We start from the raw sequence: 17,413 nt of genomic DNA on the forward strand, positions 1-17,413 counted from the left end.
GACTGAAATATAATTGCTTCTTAGTATGTGTTTATTAACCAGGCTAGATTATCAGATCCCCAGGTCACCTGGTATATTGCTGGATTAGGGTAGGTAGGGGACCAAAATCGGTGGCATCCCAGGAAGCAATGGATTTTCTGATGGGCGTAGGGTCATTAGAGTGTGAAGACAATTAGGATTTCTGTAATCTTTAAGCTTAGAAAGTATTCAGTTAACCCAACCAGCAATCCAGGTTGGAGGTTTTCTGCATCTTAGGTTATATAAGTGTTCAAAGTCATATGAGGTGGGGAGGAGGGAGCTAACACATTTTAAGGAGCCTATTATAAGCCAGACACTTTATGTAGTTTTAACTCAATCTTTCCAACAGCCCCATGGGGGTAGTAATATAGTAATTTAATAGTATTATACAGGGGAGGAACTGGTGATTCAGAGTTGTGTAATAACTTTTGCATTGTTGCATAAAGAGAGACACAAAGTCAACCTTCCCGACAGTCTGGACTCTGATCACAGCACATTTTGTATCAAGACTTCTGCATGTTTGGTAACTTAGCAATGCATGAGGACCCCAGTAACTTGATATTTCTGACAACCAGGAAGAAGTATTTAAAAAGACCCATGCACGATAAAGATGTTGGTGAGGCAACTGTCAGTATAAATCATTGCTATGGGAATTTTGAAGATATTAAAATTGGAAATGGTTTTTAAGCCGTTAAGAAGTACTTTTTTATGTTCAAGTAATTGAAAAGCTAGTCAAAACTTCTTTATTAACATCAGGTTTCCCAAGTCCTTCCATAGCTCATTTATTGCACACCAAGTTCAAGAAATATTTAAAAGCCATGAATAAGAATTAGGCTTTCTTTTAAAAAGCTAAGGATTATACAAGACGCTAGTTTAGCTACCTAGACAAGTAAATACTTGTCTAGGTAAAAGTAAAGACTTGGTGCTTGCAAGTGAGTTGAGGATGATAGAAAACAATCAGACTTGCTCAATTTGCATTTCAAGTCTGTCTCTCTGTCTAGACAAGGTTTGTGTCCTGAAGAAGATGAAACCATCAGTAATGGGGAACAGAGCCATGTGGGAAATAAGATGCTAAAACTATGTGGAACCAACTTAAGTGGTTGTTAAGTCTCAAGACCTTGGGCAATGGCCTGGAAGGGTAGTGAGACAAGAACTTTGCGTGTGAGAACTCCAAACCCCTGCGTGTTACCCCTTAGCGAACAGAGGAAAGCAAAAGCAAGAGCAAAAAACCGCAGTCTTCAAGATGGAGAAAAGGATTTCCCGTGTGTACTGAAGACCAGCTGGCTTGATGCTGGTTGAGGCCAAAATCTAGAGAATGTTATTAAAATGGACTCTTAATCGTCAGAACCAGAAGTGTGGATCACCCCAGGCAAGCTTTGGGTTTTCCAAGAACAGAATGAGGCCAGAATTATCTGATACTCTTTCCTAGTATATTATACTTTAGTAATTATGTCTGAATTTTAGTAGTGAGTTTCTTAAAATAGTAGATGTTTTAAAAATGATTATTATGGGCTAGATTTTATCCAAGCACTTTATATTATCTCATTTAATTATGTCATCCACATTTGAGGTAGATACTATTATCTTCACTTTTTTTTTTTTTTTTTTTTGAGACGGAGTTTCGCTCTCGTTACCCAGGCTGGAGTGCAATGGCGCGATCTCGGCTCACCGCAACCTCCGCCTCCTGGGCTCAGGCAATTCTCCTGCCTCAGCCTCCTGAGTAGCTGGGATTACAGGCACGCGCCACCACGCCTAGCTAGTTTTTTGTATTTTTAGTAGAGACGGGGTTTCACTATGTTGACCAGGATGGTCTCCATCTCTCGACCTCGTGATCCACCCGCCTCGGCCTCCCAAAGTGCTGGGATTACAGGCTGAGCCACCGCGCACGGCCATTATCTTCACTTTTTAAAATCAAAAATTTACTTTTTTCTGTTTTTAACTTCTTAAAAAAAATTTATTATACTTTACTGAGGTACATGCGCAGATCATTCAGGTTTGTTACATAGGTATACACGTGCCATGGTGGTGGTTTGCTGTATCCATCACCCCGTCATCTACATTAGGTATTTCTCCTAATGTTATCCCTTCCCAACCCCCTCCACCCCCTGCTATTCCTCCCCTGTTGGTGGGAATATAAATTAATTCAACCTTTGTGGAAGACAGTGTGGCAATTCCTCAAGGATCTAGAAATAGAAATACCATTTGACCCAGCAATTCCATTACTGGGTATATACCCAAAGGATTATAAATCATTCTATTATGAAGACACATGTATTATCTTCATTTCATAGATGAGGAAACCAAGGCCCTGAGGTTAAGACATCATATGTAGGGTCCATGTGTCATGTCCTGTGGTCAATTCTCTAAATGATAAGTAATGGTCTTGTGATTTGGCATCAGTCATAATATCCTGCTCCAGATGGTAAATCTGCTCATTAGTTGGGTGACTTTTCAAAGCTTGGGAAAATGTTATAGAAATATAGAGACAATGAGGTATATCAAATTTATAGTGTTAATACTTTGGTGTGGTTTAGAGTTATGTTTTATAATCATTTGGATATTTTAAGGTGTTAAGGAATTCAGAATATTGGATAATCTGATTGCAATCTGAAATGTGTAATTTACATTAGACTAATGAAACTAATTTTAAAGATGTCACAGACTTTTGGTTTTTAAATGGTATTGAAATATTTATTATAACCAGTTTACATTTTGTTTTACTTACTACATTAATTGCTTAGAAATTGCTTAAGTGTGTAGAAAATTTTGTTTTCTAGGTTTGTAGGTTATGCTTTCTTTCTTTTTTTTTTTTTTTTTTGAGACAGAGTTTCGCTCTTGTTACCCAGGCTGGAGTGCAATGGCGCGATCTCGGCTCACTGCAACCTCCGTCTCCTGGGTTCAGGCAATTCTCCTGCCTCAGCCTCCTGAGTAGCTGGGATTACAGGCACGTGCCACCATGCCCAGCTAATTTTTTGTATTTTTAGTAGAGACGGGGTTTCACCATGTTGACCAGGATGGTCTCGATCTCTCGACCTCGTGATCCACCCGCCTCGGCCTCCCAAAGTGCTGGGATTACAGGCTTGAGCCACCGCGCCCAGCCTATGCTTTCTTTTAAAAAGCTAAGGACTATACAAGATGTTAGTTGAGCTACCTAGACAAAGTAAAAATAAAAAAGAGTGGACTTGGTGCTTGCAGGTGAGTTGAGGATGATAGAAAACAATGACACCTGCTCAATTTGCATTTCAAGTCTGTCTCTCTGTCTAGAGAAGGGTTTGTGTCCTGAACAAGATAAAACCAACTTTTGGAGTGTTTGAGAAAATCAGATATATTAAATGTGTAAAATTTAAAACGTGCCTGAGGGAATTTAATTAACTGAATTTATAAATTGGATTATTTAAAATTTAATCTTTTAAACTGAGTTAACTGAAGTAATCAAAGAAAAAGAGACCATGAATTCTTACTTATTTTTTATTTTATTTTATTTTATTTTATTTTATTTTATTTTTGAGACAGAGTGTTGCTCTTGTTACCCAGGCTGGAGTGCAATGGCACGATCTCGGCTCACCGCAACCTCCACCTCCTGGGTTCAAGCAGTTCTCCTGCCTCAGCCTCCTGAGTAGCTGGGATTACAGGCACGCGCCACCATGCCCAGCTAATTTTTTGTATTTTTAGTAGAGACGGGGTTTCACCACGTTGACCAGGATGGTCTCGATCTCTCGACCTCGTGATCCAGCCGCCTCGGCCTCCCAAAGTGCTGGGATTACAGGCTTGAGCCACCGTGCCCGGCCTCTTATTTTTTAAGATGGATTCTCACTCTGTTGCTGGAGTGCAGTAGAGTGATCTCGGCTCGCTGCAGTCACCTCCAGGGTTTAAGCGATTCTCCTGCCTCAGCCTCCTGAGTTGCTGAGGTATGTGCCACCACACCCGGCTAGTTTTTGAATTTTGAATAGAGACGGGATTTCACTATGTTGTCCAGGCTGGTCTCCAACTCCTGACCTCAAGTAATACGACTCCCTAAGTGTTGGGATTGCAGGTGTGAGCCACTGAACCTGGCCTGAATTCTCGTTTTTATATAAAATACTAGATTTATAACAAGACGATTAGGTTGAACTTAAAGGCTTAGGCAACACTAGTCTTTTGAATTTACACTTTGAATATATTTAATTGATTAAAATTCCATTTCTTTGGAGTAGTCCCTTGAGTGCACAATATTCCCACAGATACTCAAAAGCTCAAATGATAATAGTAAGCACTCAGTAAATGCTAGTTACAGATGGTCCCTCAACTGTTGATGGTTCATTTAACTATGTTTGACTTTACAATGGTTCAAAAGCAATGCACATTCAGTAGAAAGTCAATAAATTACAAAAAATCTTCAACACTTGAGTATAAAATAGGCTTTGTGTTAGATGATTTTGTCCAACTGTAGGCTAATGCAGGTGTTCTGAGCACCTTTAATGTAGATTAGGCTAAACGATGATGTTCAGCAGATTAGGTGTATTAAATGCCTTTTTGACTGAACAATATATGTATTTTTTTTTTTTTTTTTAGGTGGAGTCTCGCCCTGTTGCCAGGCTGGAGTACAGTGTTGCGATCTCAGCTCACTGCAGCCTTCGCCTCCTGGGTTCAAGCAATTCTCCTGCCTCAGCCTTCTGAGTAGCTGGGACTAAAGGTGTGTGCCGTCATGCCCAGCTAATTTTTGCATTTTTAGTAGAGATGAGGTTTTACCATGTTGGCCAGGATGGTCTTGATCTCTTGATTCACCTGCCTCAGCCTCCCAAAGTGCTGGGATTACAGGCATGAGCACTGCACCCAGCCAACTTCACAATATTTTAACATATGATAGGCTCATCAGGACATACCTTATCATAAATTGAGGAGCATCTATATAATTAACAGTAATTCTTGCCTTCCCTGTTGTCCCCTGGAATCCCTGCAATAAAACTTCCATGATAGTGTATGTATTCTTGTGACCCTGAGGGTCCTGATTAGTCACAGGTAAGAATTACTCCAAACAACAAAACAGTACTTCTTTGAGTCAATAATTTTATTACTATTATTTTCCACACTGAGGAGACTTAGTTACATAAAGTGATATTCTATGAATTGATTATCAGTAGTAGAAGCACAAAGGTATGGACAGTGAAACAAGGAGAAACGCCGTTTATCAGAATGAAGTCCATGTGACAGAAGTACATACTCCAAACAGCCTATGTACAAATAAATAGAGCTTCCCGCCTATGTACAGACATATTCACAGAGAATAAACTGACATAGTATTGCCATGTATCCCATCATCCAGTGAAAATTGCTCATAATAAACACAACATACACAAAATGACAGAAGTAATTTGGAAGTGCATCCACGGAGTTTTGTAGGGGTGAGGATAGGGATTACAATGCTCCTTTAAAATGGAGGGGAGCAAAGGAAGCATGAGACCACGTCCATCCTAAAAAAGGTCCTTTACAAAAATGGCATTCTGATATTTTTAACATAAGTTGTCTAAAAGACAGTTTATAGAGCAAATGTCTATGTTGGAGTCAACATTGACAACATGATCTCTGTTTTAACCATGTCTGAAGAACAAAAGTATAATTTTTCTTTCCTTTAGTGCTAGCAGCAACTTCACTGAATCAGGAAGGTAATTTTGCTATTCTTAATTTGATGGCTTTTTGAGTCTGTGGATTGCTTGAAGGTGGAAGCTGTTGCTTCCAGATGTTTTTGACTTGAGAAATAACAAGGCTAGATGCAGGGCTTATATATGAACTTTGTATGTAGGGCTCAATAGGGCAATTCGGTAACAGAGGCTCCCTCTTCTGAATAGAGTCTCAGCCCTTTAGAGAAACTCTTTAGACTGCAAAACAATCTCCAACAGAGGAATATCACTGGCCCTTGGTTCAGATACCCCCCCCCCTTTTTTTTTTAGGGCAAATTGGCCATTTAAGCATAAAATTGATGGGGCTGTCCAATTTAGTATGTTTACTCTATATAGATAATTTAGGTACCCAGTTCTGGTAGATATTTCTAGACTATTCAGTGCTTTAGTCATTATTTTACTTTCACTCAAATGATATAAAAGGGCTGGGTACGGTGGCTCATGCCTTTAATCCCAGCACTTTGGGAGGCCAAAGCAGGAGGATCTCCGGAGCTCAGGAGTTTGAGACAAGCCTGGAGTAACAGAGGGAGACCCTGTCTCTTAACAACAACAACAAAATTAGGCATGGTGGCATGTGCCTGAGGTCCCCGCTAGTTAAGAGGCTGAGGTGGGAGGATCGCTTGAGTCCAGGTGTTTGAGGCAGCACTGAGCTATGATTGCACCACTGCACTCTAGCCTGGGTGACAGAGCAAGACCCTGTCTGTTAAAGAAAACTATATAAACATTTGTGATGAAGTGAAACATTAAAGTTTTAGTTGTAGGGACAACTTTATATATGTGTTTATAAACAGTGTACCATGCTAGGTTAGAAATTGCGTATTTTAGCAGAGAGGGAGAAAACACCACCAATGCATTATGAAGTATGCTGTTTGACATGTCCTCCCAAGGAAAGTTAATAATTTTGGCATAAGAAATTATGTATCTCTATCTGCCATTTTTATAAGGGAACTTCTTAGACCCATCTGTATTTCTATTAAAGCTCAAACACACCCTACATTTCCCAGGTATATGTTTGCGAATTATCTGTTTCACTCTCCATATGGGTGAACCTTGCTTTACATAACAAAATGGATTCCTGAAAAACAATCTATAATTGTAAAATAATTTCCATGTAGTATTAGAACTTGCTATTTAAAGAAACTGTAGAAGCTACTTTGAGAGTGAAGAATGCTTTTGTGAAATGAATAATTTCTTTGATTTTTCAAACAGTTTTATTAAACCACACATCTAAAATTTGTAAGTAGATTAGAATTGCCTAGAACAATAATTGTAGGTAATAAAAAATATAACAGATCAACACCAATTTACAACAAACAATACAAAACAGGAATGACTCATGGACTGCTTATTGATTGACTATATTCAGAAGCCCTGAATATATGTATTATTGGTATTTTATGGCTTTAATTAAGACAATTGTCTCTTATGAAGTACTATAAAGTGCAATATTAAAAAATTAAAAAACCCAAAAGGCATCCATTGTCCTTCAGTTTTATTCTGATGAGAAGATTTGGAGATTTGTTTAATTAAATGGCAAGAAGTTATCTATCCTTAATTCAAGCATGTAATTTCATTTTTAAAATAATTTTATTCAGGGTTTCAGACTTTTTCACTTTTCTATTTTCCATGACATGATTTAAAAAATAAGTATTTTCTTTTGGTTAGCTGAGTAGTTTAGAGAACTGTTAGTCTCCAAGGCCTTAGTTACTTACGGATCCATTATGAAGAAATATGCAACCCAACATGTAAGAATGCAGAAACAAATTCCCATCCTTTTGGTGAACCCTAGCCGATAAGAAAAGTCCTATCCAACCTACCACACAAAATGATGTAAATACACTGCAGTACTGGTCAATAAGTGGAGAGCCAACTATTTCCCTCAGTTCCATATTCAAAATAAAAATATTGATTCCTCTTGATAAATTAGTAAGTACAGGCCCAGAGTTTTGGAGTAATCTAAAGTGGTGTCTCCCCGATTCTGAGTCCTTTGTGAGTCTGAGATTATGACTTAGTGACCTTAAAAACAGTGTATGATCTTGACTTCACCAGGGCTTCATGGTCATGCTGCATCCAGTATAGTTCAACACTGTTCAGACCTTATCCTTGTGTCCTGATTAGTCATTAGGTTTCATCATTTAAGAACAATATAAAGAATTTTAAAAGGCTTAGTAGAGAGGAACTAGAAAAATTACTGAGGGTTAAAAGACTCGAATAAAAGTCTAAAGATACTTTTAATGACAATAGGTAAAGAGTCACATAGTGGTGACTTCTAACTATGTCTAGGGCAAACAGTGAAGAGTGCCCAGATGCAGTTATTTTTTGCCAAAAAAAAAAAAAAAAAAAAAAAAGTTAAGTCATTAAGTGGAGGGGTTTGGGTTAACCTGGAGGGTTAACCTGGAGACCGTTTCTGATGCTGATGGTTGTTAAACATTGAGCTGGGTCACACCAGCATCTATGCTGGACTCTCCCCTGTAAGAGGACTATCCTTTGGATTAGGGTTATAGGCTAGACAAACCCTCTTAATGGAATGAAATCTTTGGTGGGAGCCTACGCAAACTCCATGGCATTCTTTCAGACTTAGATATTTGTCTGTTTTTAAAAATTCAGTTAGGTTTTCCAGTCTGTCAATGGATCATCTGGTAGAAGTGCTCTGGCTGAGATAATAGCGTGATCTAAAAAGTCCCTCACTATTCGTGTGCTAATTTAAAAACAGTTGACTATTGTCGTCACTGCAGGGTCATTTTTGCCTCTCAAATGCTGCCTGACTTGTAGATGTACTTGTCCTTTGTAGCGATTTCTCACTGTTAAGAAATCTGTCCCTAATCATATTAAGGACCTCTGTGGAGTTTGGGTAGTTCTGAGCAAGGCTGGCGCCCCACGTGAGAGGAAGGCATGTAAAATGCCAGTGTGTACATGAATTGGGGGGAGTCAGCGTGGAAAACAGATTCCTTCCAGAGCAAACATGAGTGTGCCTATGATTTCTACAGACAGACTCCTACCTGCTCCTGGTGATTACATGCCACAGCCTGTGCGCGTCCAAAGCTCCTGGTGAAGTGAAAGGAGTATTGCCATGGTGGAATAATAAGTAATAGGATTGAGCTGGTTCTGAGTAGTTCCCTTATTGCTTTTCTTGTTTGCTATATATTTCAAAAAATATGAAGCTGTGAGATTAAAAATGAAACACAGAGATAGAGGCAGAATCAGAGACCTAACTGTAAATAGATGGTGGAACAGGGCAGGGTTACCTTTCTTTCCCAAGGTCTTCTTGAGAAGGTTTATTTTTTTATCTTTTTTAAATCTAAAACTATATGGGCTCTTGTAATTGGCTAAACATAGCCTGATATTTGTAACCATTTTAAACTACATAGGGATATATTTCAATGTGACGCTTGTTTTCTTGGGAATCCTAGGAAATTAATACCTCCTTTCTTCCCGTTCCTTATTCTTCTATTTTTTTCCCCCTAACCCTCTCTTAATCATAAGGCCTTACCTAGTAATTGAAGACAATATTGTTGAGAGAGTATAGGGGTTGAGGATGCATCTTTTAAAAACGTTAAGCTGATGGTCAAGGAAGATCTGGCTTAGCAAGAGTGAGCATTGACTTCTATGCTCTCAGGAGACAGTTGTTTTCTCCAGAAATCATCCTGAGAACAGCTTCACTTTTTTCTTCTTCTGGAACAGAGCTACCACCTACTTACTGGAAAAACAACGTGTCCAGGTGCAGAGAAGCATGGCATCCACATAGTCTTGCGTGTGGGGGGTTTGGGTGTGTGTTTGGTAGATGTGGGGAGGAAAGCACACGGTCATGTTCTGAAATGCTTGCCATCAGACCCCTGTTAGATGGTCCAACGCAGTAATTTCTGCAGAGCATTTAACACAAGTTCCATCTTCTTCAACTCTATCTGGCCAGCTGCTCTACCAGGTGTCATTTCTTTGGTCAACTTTTTGTTAAAGTGGTCTGGGGGTGGGCTCCCTTTGCAGTTCCTCTCTCCTCTAACGGATCCAGAAGCCTTTAAAAGCTATGTGCAGTGGTGGGGAGTTTGCCAACTCTCTCCCTGCCCAGGAATGGATGTACATTAACGTTGTCAAATGTCTAATCAGCGAGGCAGCTGTGTTTTGCTGAAAAGGCTCCAAACCACCTGATTCATGTCTTCCCTATAAAATACATTATAATGGCCCTTGTCAGGTGACACCTGTTAGAAGCCTTACAAAGCATTTTCCCTGAATATGAAACAGTCTCCACCTCTTTTTATAATCTCCTGGGCAAGGCTTTAGGACATTCTGCTGCATCTGCCAAGTATATAAGCAACCCCATCCCTTAGTTCCGGCATACAGCACTGCTCTGTCACTGCCTGACTCAGTTTAGGTCCTGGGAAGCTGCATGAACACCACCTAATCTTCAGTTTCAGTTCATCAGGATCTGGTCAGGTTCAGAGGGCAGCTGGAGATAGCATGGGTATTCTCAGATACAATTTAGGAGTTTCTATTTGGGAACTGTCAGTTTGAGCCAAGCTGCTCTGCAGCCTTGGAAGTATGGGAGAGGGCGGGCGGTGACAGCAAGCAAGACCTGTTTGGTTTGCTGTGAGTAAATGAAATCATTTGTGTGCATCTCGTTTTATTTTAGATTGATTAGTACAATGTTGGCTCTTGAATTGGTGATATCTTTTATACCCTGCTCCAGAGAAGCAAAGAGAATATCTGCAGTCTAAATTTTTGCTCTGTATTTTCTGTTGTGTATTCTTTGCCTCTATATCAGCATTAGGGATATGGCTGACCATTTCCTTAAGGCTATAAATCGATATTCTTAGGGTGGGGAAATATGGGTACATACATGTATATTTGTATATATATGTGCATGGAACAAAACCACCTTATGAAATCAGGAAGAAATGTTCCCTTTGGTTTGTTTGCATGACTTTCCTTTTCCTTGATTTTGGCAAAGTTGATGCTCCCTGCTTTAGAATCCTGAATTTGATAGAGTCAGAGGGTGATGATGTAAGTCATATTATATGTGTACATATAGATCTGGTATAAAGATATATGTATATTTATATATGTATATACATAGGCATGCAGGAAAAGAAGTTAGAAATGACTTGCTCTGGAAATCATAATGTGGAACGTTCTTATAATTATACCAATGAGTTGAATGGTTTAAAGACCCACTGTTGCACTCTGTACACATCTCTCTGAATTGACCCTAGCCCAACACATAGCCACTTACTCACAGACACAGAAATGAAGGGAAAGCAAGGGCAGGCTGTGGAATCACTTGTGTCCCATCCAGCGAGGGAGCAGTGCTGCTGTAGGTCAGGCTCAGTGCACATGACTGAGGTGGGAAGTGGGCTGGAAATACTGTCTTCTCAAATGCAACTTCACATGGAAGACCACAACACTTCCTGTGAAGCGGAGCTCCCAGACAAACCAAGGGCACCACAGCTGCTTGCATCAGCCTTCACTGTGAGCTGGGAATAAATGGGAGGGAGTGAGGAGGCAGGGGGAGGATCAGGTATAAGAAGAGGGTCGCACCAGATCTCCTTCAACTTTGGTTTTACATAGTCTGTTTGCAGCTGAGTCGGTCACCTATTTAAACCTTTTTTCAAACAACACACCAGTCAATAATATAAAATTCACACAATAACCAACTTTGCTGCCCTTCAAGAAATACACAGGGAAAACAACTGGAATTTTTAGACGTGAAATTCACTTCCTCATTCTTTTACTCTAAGGAAATAGCACAAGTTCTTGCCCCAGGACAAAGTCCTAACCTCGATGAATGCGATTCATTCCCTTTAGGTGGCAGGTCCCACTGAGCACCTCTGTTGGATGGTGTTTCAATGTCTTGGCAGGCATTGTCACACATCTGAAGCCCCCACTCTGCCAAGCTGGAGAGACTTGAAAGCCAGCCTCTGACTGGCAGCCATCTTGATTTCTTGTTTTCCCAGGGGGCCTTGGGTTTAAAGTGCCTTTTGCTTCTTCGTGAAGAGCAATAATGATGGGTACTTCCTGTTATTGCCATGATCTGTGGGGTGAGCTGAGGTTTTCTGGAAGGAATATTGAGCTTGATCTGGGGCTGTCAGGTTACCCTTCCTCTTACTCCGCTGTGAGTTCTGCATGCTACCTTCCCACGTTAAGAGGTATGTGCTCACAACAAAATCATAGCAGCCTTCAATGACAGAATAGGTTGGAGATGGGAACGCACATGGTGAAGTTTCCCACATGCCGTATGTGCCAACTTAGACTTAGGATGGGTACAGAATAATGAACCATCCTTGATTCAATTTTTCAATTGATTTTAAGGAAAAGCATGACTTAGAGAAACGAAAAGCCTTCTTTTTTTTTTTTCTTCTCAGTAATGGGTATAAGCAATCTACGCAGTTCTTCATTGATTTAGTTTGCCTATTTTTTCCCCCTTGCTGGTTTTATTTTCTACTGACATAGATCTTAGAAATCATACAAGATGTCATATAGAACTTGGGGCACCGAACGCATGAAATTAAAATATTCCATGTAACGAGCAAAATCAAGAAGTCAAATTGTTGCAACGAATAGCTTGAAATTTGTGTTAGGAAGCTATCAAATACAGTGTACTCTAAAAACTAGAGAGAGTCCCAGATGGGGTCCTGATAGAAGCAGAGACACAGATGTTAGAAGAACTTTAACCAAAGCCTGGTCCTGGTACAACTTGACCTAGCACTCAGAAACCTTTCTGGGGTGCACTGAGTGTGCAAATGCCTTTCCAAGCATCTCTAAGCTGCCTCAACCCAAGCAGTGCTGATCAGAGTTAATTTAGTGCTATTGGGAATAATGATTTCTGCAGACACTAAAGCCCTTTATGACTACATTAGAAAACGTTTTAAAGAACTATGCCCTTGCATCCCATTAGGTGGCAAGGCCCACTAAGCACCTCTACTGGATGGTTTCTTATCACACATCTAAGCTCTCTTGGCAGCCCTTAGCATCAAAATAAATCTAAATGACAATTACAGCTAAGTTTACCCGCCGCCTTTTGATGATAATGGGACATGCACTGGAAGAATACAGGTTCAGTTTATATAGTTTTGCTGTCCTAGAAAAAGCACTAATTTGCTTTGTAGTCATATATTCTACCTGCATGCTGGGACAATATAAGAACAAAACAAAAAATCCAACCCTGGTTGTTACTTCCCCGCTTCCCCATACCAGTGTCCACCTGGTCTGGGTTTTTATCTCTGTCTGTTCTAAGTACCCTGAGTTTCTTGGTCAGGGTACTCCGGTGGAGGTGGGCACACAGTCTCTCCCTGTTTTGCTTGTGGGAAAGTTCTGGAAGGCTCAGCTCAGGGCCCCTATGGACCTTCTCCACTAAGCCCTCCTCCCTGCAAACTATTTCCCTAAACCATCTACCTTACCAGGCAGGATCCCAGCAAGTCCAAGGCAGGCTGAAGGTCACAGCAATGCTACCTTTGTCTATTGGTTCCATTAGTTCACCTCTTGCACTTAAGAGGTAAAGCCCAGACTGCAGGTTGATGCCCCTCTTCAAATAAGTACTATAAATATACTAGAGCTATCCCTGAAAAGATGCAATTGTACTTATATATATATATCTTGTTTTATATATATATATATATATAATTTTTCTTTGGGTCTATTTACAGGTATGTACTAATCTATAGGTATGGAAGGAGAGCTATAGTACAGGAACAGGCAGGATTTGTGTGTTCATGTGCGTATATTTATAATATGTATATTTATAGGTATACATATATAGCCTCTGTCCTTGTTTGCATCGAATGTACCTCCGACCAGCGAGGAGTACCTGTCAGTGGTGAATGGGGAGAAGCCCCATAATGACGGTTCTCTTTGTCTCTTACGTGAAGTCATTTTGGTAGGCAAGGTGGAAGCAGCCTGTGAAGTGAATGGGCCCAGTGTGAATCCATCTCTCCTCAAATCCACCAAGGAGGGACACTTGGCACCCAGGGCTATGTGCCAGCTTCCTCTTCTCAAGAGGTCAAGGAGCCCAGAGCCGAGAGTGGGGAGGGACCATTCATGCTGTTGGTGCAAGATATGGCTTTTCCTGCTAGATAGAGACGGGGCATGTAAGAATTCTGTCTTCTAGGAGAACGCTCACCACCAGGAACACAAAGTAGAGGCCAAACATGATGAAGCCCAGGATTTTGTTCATTCGCCACTTGCAGAGGGCAATGGACAGGATGACGAAGAGCAGCATGATGAAGAGAAGGACGATGGCACAGAAGAGGCCATTGCTGCTGACAGCCACTGGCTGGAATCTGTGAAGGATTGTGTACAGGAGCCAGGGCAGTGGGAGCCTGTGCAGGAGCAAAGCAGGGCAGAGGGGAGTGGGAGGACAAGGGAGTAGTCAGACACGTTGAAGAAGGCAAACAACAGAACATTATGCTCTCAGGAACTCTAATCTGAAAAGGGTGTCTCGTGAGGTTCACTATGTCTCAGGTGTGGTGGGCCCAGACTTTAAAAACCTTTGGCCATGTCCTGACTGAATTCAGAACAGAGGGAGCAGTCAGACATCAAAGACATGACTGCTGTAGGTGATTTCTGCATTTGCGAATTTGATGGGAAATTATTTTGTTTCCTTCCTAGTTGAGATTAAAAGGTTGCTTTCAGTCCCAAAAAGGTGAATAGCAGGATTTGCACACGGTGAAGGGAACAGGCAGGTATAAAAAAGGCATAGAAATGGGTGGTGAAAATGGGAAAAAAATTAAAAAATGCAGACAAAGAATAGCAATGACTTAACAGTCTAAAGGCAAGTAAAATTAAATGACGGTGGTGGGGATCTGAAGTTTATTCTGGGAAAGATGTCAATGGTTTGATGAGAAATTGGTCTTTTCGAAAGATTTAAGGAAGTCAGTGTCTTCCATTTTTGATGTGTGTTTAAAAAAAAACTTTATATTTTTATACCTGTTTTCTCCCTTTTCCATTCAGCTTTTAAAATCTGAGGATATCTTATGTTTCCTATCCAGAGTGGTGATTCTGAAAGCCCTCAGGAAAGCTAGTTGCCAGGATACCACAAGAGTTGACTAGAACCCTGGGAAAGGAAGATGGCTGGAAGTGCAGGGCTCAGGGGATGTGGACATTGTCAAGTGGCTAGTGATAGGTATCTGGCTCTGCCCACCAGTCTAATGATAGCATGGTGGCTAAGAGATACCTACTTGGCTGGCCGAGCTTTCTGCATGACAAAAATAGCTATGGGAGGTTCAGTTTTGGCTTAGTCTGAGGGTGTGGAAGGGGAGGTACTCTTTGGAAACGTTACGTTCTCCAAAGGAAGAGAAATAATGAGAGTGAAAGGGGCAGTGTGTTTACTTATCTGCCTCCTCTGCTGGAGAGAGGGCATTAGAAGGCAGAACCCATGCAGTGTGGATGTTTGCAATTCCAGGCCTGGCACATGCAACCCCTAACTGGGTGCATATGTTAACCTGGGCCAAGTTAAAGTGACCGATGTGACTGCATTGCAGGGATCAGTACAGGCACTTTGCCCACTACAAGTTGGCCAGGAGGTGCTTCCTTATGTGAACTTGTCCAGGAGAGGTTCGAAGCCAGGGAACAAGGGGGTAATTCCAGTTCTCCGCAAGAGGGGGCAGCCCTGGCATCCTGGGGTCAGCAGTGAAAAGTCAGAAAAGGGAAGGGGAGGGCCTTAGAGTGGGAATGATGCCAAAATGAGAGCCATTGGCAGGAACTTGTACAGGAAACTTTTCTTCCATCTCTTGTAAAGAAAAGACCAAAATACATTTTATTCTTATTCATTCTCTCTCTCTCTCTCTCTCTCTCTCTCTCTCACTCTTCTAGTGAAGTTGAGTTTGACAGCACTACAAATGGCTTGCAAAAACCTTTTGGGGAAAATTAAACTTTTTATGCCTTTTGGTCTCCATCAATTCTATTGTCAGGAATTAAGCATAAAACTCACTTAAAATGTAGATGAGATCATTTCAATGTTACTTTGAATAATAAAAAACTGGGTATCTCTAATAACCTCTAATATTAGGGAACTAGTTAAATACCAAATAAGTAAATGTAATATTGTATAGCTGTTTAAAATTGCAAGCTTAGAATGATACAAGAAAATAACCATAATATAATTCTAAGCTAAAAATGAAAGATGCATACATAGGCACAAAAAGCAATGTAATTTCAATCATGTAGAATACACAAGAATTAAAGGGTGTTGAGTTACTGTTTATTTTCTAAATCTGAGTATATGTTAATTTTAGAAGCATAAGGAAAATGCTGGCAAAGCTATGAAGAAACTTTTACACTTAATATATTGTTAATGACATCACTCAATGTATTGTCAAAAATGTTATAAGCTGGTATAAATTCTTGGGAAATAACTTTTGGAAAAGAAATCTACAAAATACATCATTAGCCATTAAGATGTCCAAAATATTTATTAATACTGCTAAAAAGAATTTATCCTAACAAAATAATTTAAAAAGGAGGTTTTTCTGCATCAAGGTGTTCAACACTCTCACAGCAAAAAATTTAAAAAAACCTATTAAATAATGATTTAAAAAACCACTGAAAAACAAAACATCAAGAGGGAATATTTGACGCCACAAAATGTTAGTTATGAGAGCTATAAAGAGTCTTAGAAAAATGGCTGATATGATTTACTAATTTATTCACAGATGCCTCTCTATGCCAGGCATATATTGCTTTAAAATGGAAAAATAAAAGCCTTCCAAGAAGACAAAACTGAATATTTTACTAAGAAAACTTTGTGAAATATATGGAAAAGCACATACATATTGTTTCTGGGTAATAGGATTAGGAGTGATTTTTCTTTAAACTTCAATTTGTGTGTGCGTGTGTGTGTGTACAATTTAAGAATAACGAACAGAAAGCATTTTGTAATTCTTTATAATATACTGTAGACCATTACTATTTTTTTTTACAAGAACACTACTATGAATATATGCAATATATTTACCACAGATCTGATAAACACTGTTTACAGTAGGGACAACTTCCTTCAAAACATACACCTTTTAAAGCATTCATTCATGTATTCATCCATCCATCCATCCCATAAACATTTGTCAAACAACTACCAAGGATAGCAATGTAGTAAGCCCTGATGAGTTTCCTGCTCTTGGGGATGCACAGTCTAGCGGGCAGATACACCACCACAAGAGTAAGATGTACAGAGAATCGACAGGGGCAAGAACCTCGAAGTCGGGCCCAGGAGAATCGGAGAAATCAGGATTTAAGTTATCACTAAAGGATAAGTCAGTGTTTTTCAGTCAGACGTGCACGGAGAGCTCTTCAGTGTGGTTCACGTGTGGTTCAGATAGTGGACACTCGTAGTAGAGTTTTATGCACAGAGAGTGCTGCCACTGAGAGCACAGACTCTGTTCAAATCCTAGCTACCTTATTTACTAGTTGTGTGAACTCTGGGCCCCTTCAGTGTTTTTAATCTGAAGAATAGGGGTGATAATACATACCTAATAGAATTATCGTGTGGCTTAAATGGAGAAAAATGTATATACAGTGCACGTGGTAGACAATGTATGAAAAATATTAATGGTCCTGAAAAGGTGTAAGAACAATATTCAAGACATTTAATGAGAAAGTAGGTGCTTTTAGTGAGGTTCCAAACTCAAGTGTTAGGAGCCCAGTACTCCAGGGAACATAAGGATAACATCTTATGTCTTATTTTCACAGGGTACTGATGTTCAAGGTATTTGTCAGACTACTTTTACTTTTGACAAGTTAAATAAAATGGTATT

At 40.0% G+C, this 17,413-nt stretch overlaps 1 protein-coding gene across 2 annotated transcripts in view; it reads right to left on the bottom strand.

Moving 5' to 3' along the window:
* Positions 1-5,047: 5,047 nt before the first annotated feature.
* SLC24A2 (solute carrier family 24 member 2) overlaps positions 5,048-17,413 on the bottom strand; it is a 306,778-nt gene continuing 294,412 nt past the window's right edge. For both annotated transcript variants that reach the window (XM_010338722.3, XM_010338723.3), the window contains one exon: positions 5,048-13,981. In XM_010338722.3, the coding sequence (XP_010337024.1) occupies positions 13,732-13,981 (250 nt within the window). In that variant the 3' untranslated portion in view covers positions 5,048-13,731. The remainder of the gene's footprint in view (positions 13,982-17,413) is intronic.

Source organism: Saimiri boliviensis, chromosome 2 (assembly GCF_048565385.1).
Source record: "Saimiri boliviensis isolate mSaiBol1 chromosome 2, mSaiBol1.pri, whole genome shotgun sequence".
NCBI lineage: Eukaryota > Metazoa > Chordata > Mammalia > Primates > Cebidae > Saimiri > Saimiri boliviensis.